The sequence below is a fragment of the Rhyacophila brunnea genome, unplaced genomic scaffold (assembly GCF_057557595.1).
Source record: "Rhyacophila brunnea isolate RB1 unplaced genomic scaffold, BYU_Rbru_1.0 scaffold_13, whole genome shotgun sequence".
NCBI lineage: Eukaryota > Metazoa > Arthropoda > Insecta > Trichoptera > Rhyacophilidae > Rhyacophila > Rhyacophila brunnea.
The window spans coordinates 33,795,933-33,799,398 of record NW_028232785.1 but is presented as its reverse complement, the minus strand read 5'-3'; the positions used below and the strand labels follow the sequence as shown (position 1 = coordinate 33,799,398).

The 3,466-nt window shown below is 39.1% G+C and overlaps 1 protein-coding gene across 1 annotated transcript; it reads right to left on the bottom strand.

Moving 5' to 3' along the window:
- Positions 1–443: 443 nt before the first annotated feature.
- On the bottom strand, positions 444–2,370 carry LOC147077343 (uncharacterized). Its single transcript, XM_085941494.1, has 2 exons — positions 2,339–2,370; positions 444–2,244 (listed from the first exon to the last, which is right to left on the bottom strand). The coding sequence occupies exon 2, from the start codon at positions 2,200–2,202 to the stop codon at positions 1,117–1,119; it is 1,086 nt and encodes a 361-aa protein (XP_085797620.1). The 5' UTR covers positions 2,203–2,244; positions 2,339–2,370; the 3' UTR covers positions 444–1,116.
- Positions 2,371–3,466: the final 1,096 nt, after the last annotated feature.

Sequence of the window (3,466 nt, the reverse complement as noted above, 5' to 3'; positions counted from 1 at the left end):
GAAAGACAGACAGACAAACAGACAGACATTCGGACAAATCATTTCTGAATTCTAGTGCCTACTGGAAAGTCAAGTGCGGTGCGACTGTTGAATTTTCTATTAGTTCAGCATTTAAGAAGAGCACGCCGATATCGTGGCCAAAGGAAGTGCGATTCGTAGAAAACAGGGCTCACAGTTATACTGATGGGCGAACGCTGTTTGGCATGACGGACGCCAGAACGGGTAATCTGTCGTCGTTTACCGAGACTATCGACGAAGATTTCCAGCTGTTAGATTTGGACGACGAGGATCGTCCGACCAAAAGGAAGCACAAAAGGACAACAACAGGGGGATTGGGAAGATCATCAATGAAACATTAATATAATTATTCTTTTATATAATAAAAATAGTACAATGGGATTCGGTTTCTTATTATATTCCTTTAAAAAAGGCGCTGGCCGCCACTGAAATGAAAACATTCTCGAACTAAACGCTTCGTCTATGGGAAACACGTCGCTATTAGATAATACGATCACTGGCGTTCGGCCAATGACCGCATCGCCTTGATATTTCACCTTCACATTACACGTGTCGCCCCCAAAGATATAGTGTTTCGCTCGCGGACGCTTCCATAACAGGTTCATTCCATAATATTACCCTCCTGTCAACACATTCCATAAGTGGAAATGTACAATATCTATTAAAATTGTCCATTTGGCCAAAATTTATATAATAATGAATGCAGGCATCGAAAAAAAAGTTTTTACCTGCATTCGGCGGACTTAATATAAAGAGAGTATTTTTTTTTGGTACTCTACGGTCGAGGACATTAAATAAACATTTGAAAAAATACTCAACATCTGAGCGAGCGATTGTCATTAAATTGAAAATAAACTAGTCGCTCCATAACATGGAAACTTTATTCTGTTGACAAGTAGTAATTTTGGACGTTTCCCATTGGAGCGATAAAAATTAAATTTTGAGGATCCCTTGATGCAAAGAACTCGGCTAATTCTGAGATTGATAATTCATTGTAAGTACTGCCAACAATTTTACATACATTTTGCAACAATGGAGACTGCCGATTAAAAAATTTGTACTTGGATTGCATCCAGATAGACAGACCGAACACGTGACCTATTGGCGCTGTTGGAAACCGCCGAAGAAACTCGACGAGCCGGTCTCCCTTTCATCCTTCTTTACGCCCGGGAGAGTCGTCAGATCCTTCGCAGCCATTGCCACCAGCTTCTGCAGGGCTTGATGCTTTGGGTCGGCAATACTGGACGTCAAGAAGGTCGATCGCATCTCCGAAAGTTTCCACCAGTTTTTTTTGTCCACTGCGGAGATCTTCTTGAAGTCGTATATGTCCAGCTTTATTACCTGGTATCCAGTTTCTCCCGGCGATGTCCAAGTAATCAATGTGCCGTTCTTCCTTCTCGCAATAGACTGTGATATTGTACCAGTGGTCGATGCTGATATCGACACTGGCAACAACGCGTCGAGCGTATCTTCGACCGACAATGTTCCGGGCAACCGATCTGAGTTCGTCGACGGCGCAGCATTTGCAGGTGGAATTATAGTACTGGCAGTCGTGAATAATGTGGAAATGGTCGGCGTGATCGCAGATGAGGAACACTGCTCCCCTGTGTCTCCACCGAAGACCTCCATAAACTGATCCGTCAACCCGCCCGGAACATTTCTTCTCGTAAACGTCGTGTAAAACTCTCCTTTTCGAAGCGACCCTTTGAAAGCCGAGAACGTACATTTTTCTAATTCGACTTTGTCCCGTTTGAGCTGTTTTGCGATGAGTAATACCCCTTGCGACGTCGTGGAGCAGATCCTCTTCCAGGTCAGATTTCTCGTTTTCAAGCACTGTCGCTCCAGAAAACTCAGACATATCGCTGGAGGCCACACCAATTCCAATATTTCCAGCATGGATATCAAAGGCGGGGCTCCTACTTCTGCTTGTAAATCTATCGCTTTCGTGACGGCTGCTTCCGTAGAATTCGTCGTCTCCTGAATTCCCAATTCCTCGTAAATGGCTTGGGTTTCTGGCTCCATATCCGGAATACTCGCTTCCGAATCGCTCACTTCCTCCTGCGAATGGTGCGACTCCTCTGCGTTGTCCTCCTCGTCTGATGAATTCACGTCCCGAATTGCAATAGTTTTCCGTCCGGTAGCTACAGCCCGACGAGTCGCTTTCGTTGCTTCTGAAGTCTTCATAGTTAATGTTGAGAGTATTCGACATCAGGTGCTGGGAAAATTCTAGGGAGAACAATAATTATTATCCACTAAAATCGCTTAAGCATGGATGTGGTAAATATATGGATAAATGTGTATTAAATAGTATATCCAGTACCCTAAACATGAAAGGCGCATCTCATGTGACAGATGATTGTGACGTTTGATAGGCAACGACAACAAACTTGTTAATATAGTAATAGACAATATATGACAAAATACTAATATTTAAATAATTATTACTAATTATTCGCTGTCATTCGAAACGATAAGGTGGATAATAACTACTTATAATTTTGTTTATTGGTTGTCTTATTATTAAACGTACTTAAAATTAATAAAAAGAGATTTTTAAAGTAACTAGCGTTGGATATAAAGCTTGCTCGTCATAAATTAATGCACAACGGAACATTTATGAACGCACGAGGTCTAAAGATAATATAGTGAAAGCCATCAATAATTTGTAAGATAAATAATATAATATTATTATATTGTGACATTGGAGTGGTGAAAACAGTTTTTGGTGAGAGCTATGACTGTTGCGAATGTCTTCGCAAAGGATATTTTGACGACGCACCAATAAAAATATATTAAGGTGCTTTCCAAATTGAAGCACGAAGATATTGATACTCTTGGATTAGTACATAAATGGAAAACAGGTAGGTAGGGGCCGTGTAGGCTGTTACGAAACTCTTTTGACCGGACCATTCATACGGATGCGGTTGTTTTTGTTCGGGATATTTTGACGGGGTACTTAGTAAAAATGGAAAAATGCGAATTTTTCGAGTAATTCAAATGGAAAAACAATAAGAACTTCATGAAAAATCATGTAATTAAATTACTCAAAGGAATGCATTTAAAAAATGTGAAAAAAAAAATGTTTAGTGTTAAAACTTGACGGCCATTCAAAATCAAATTTATAGCTTAATATAAGAGATAAAAATTTGAAAAAACGTGAAAAAGTTTAAATAAATATACATAATCGTATGCATTTAACAAAAAAAATGTAAGACAAATTTATTGGTTCAAGTATCAAGTCGCTAATTAAAAAAAAAAATATCTCTCACGATGTAATCTTCAAAACAATAAAAGCACGTGCACAAACGTAAGCCAATAATAGACAAATTAATGACCTAATAAAAAGTTAAAAAAGTTTGTTGGGTGGTTCTAGTTAACGTTCATCAAATATTTCATATCAAATATCTCACGAACTAAATGAGAAAAAAAAATTAAAAGTAAGCAAAAT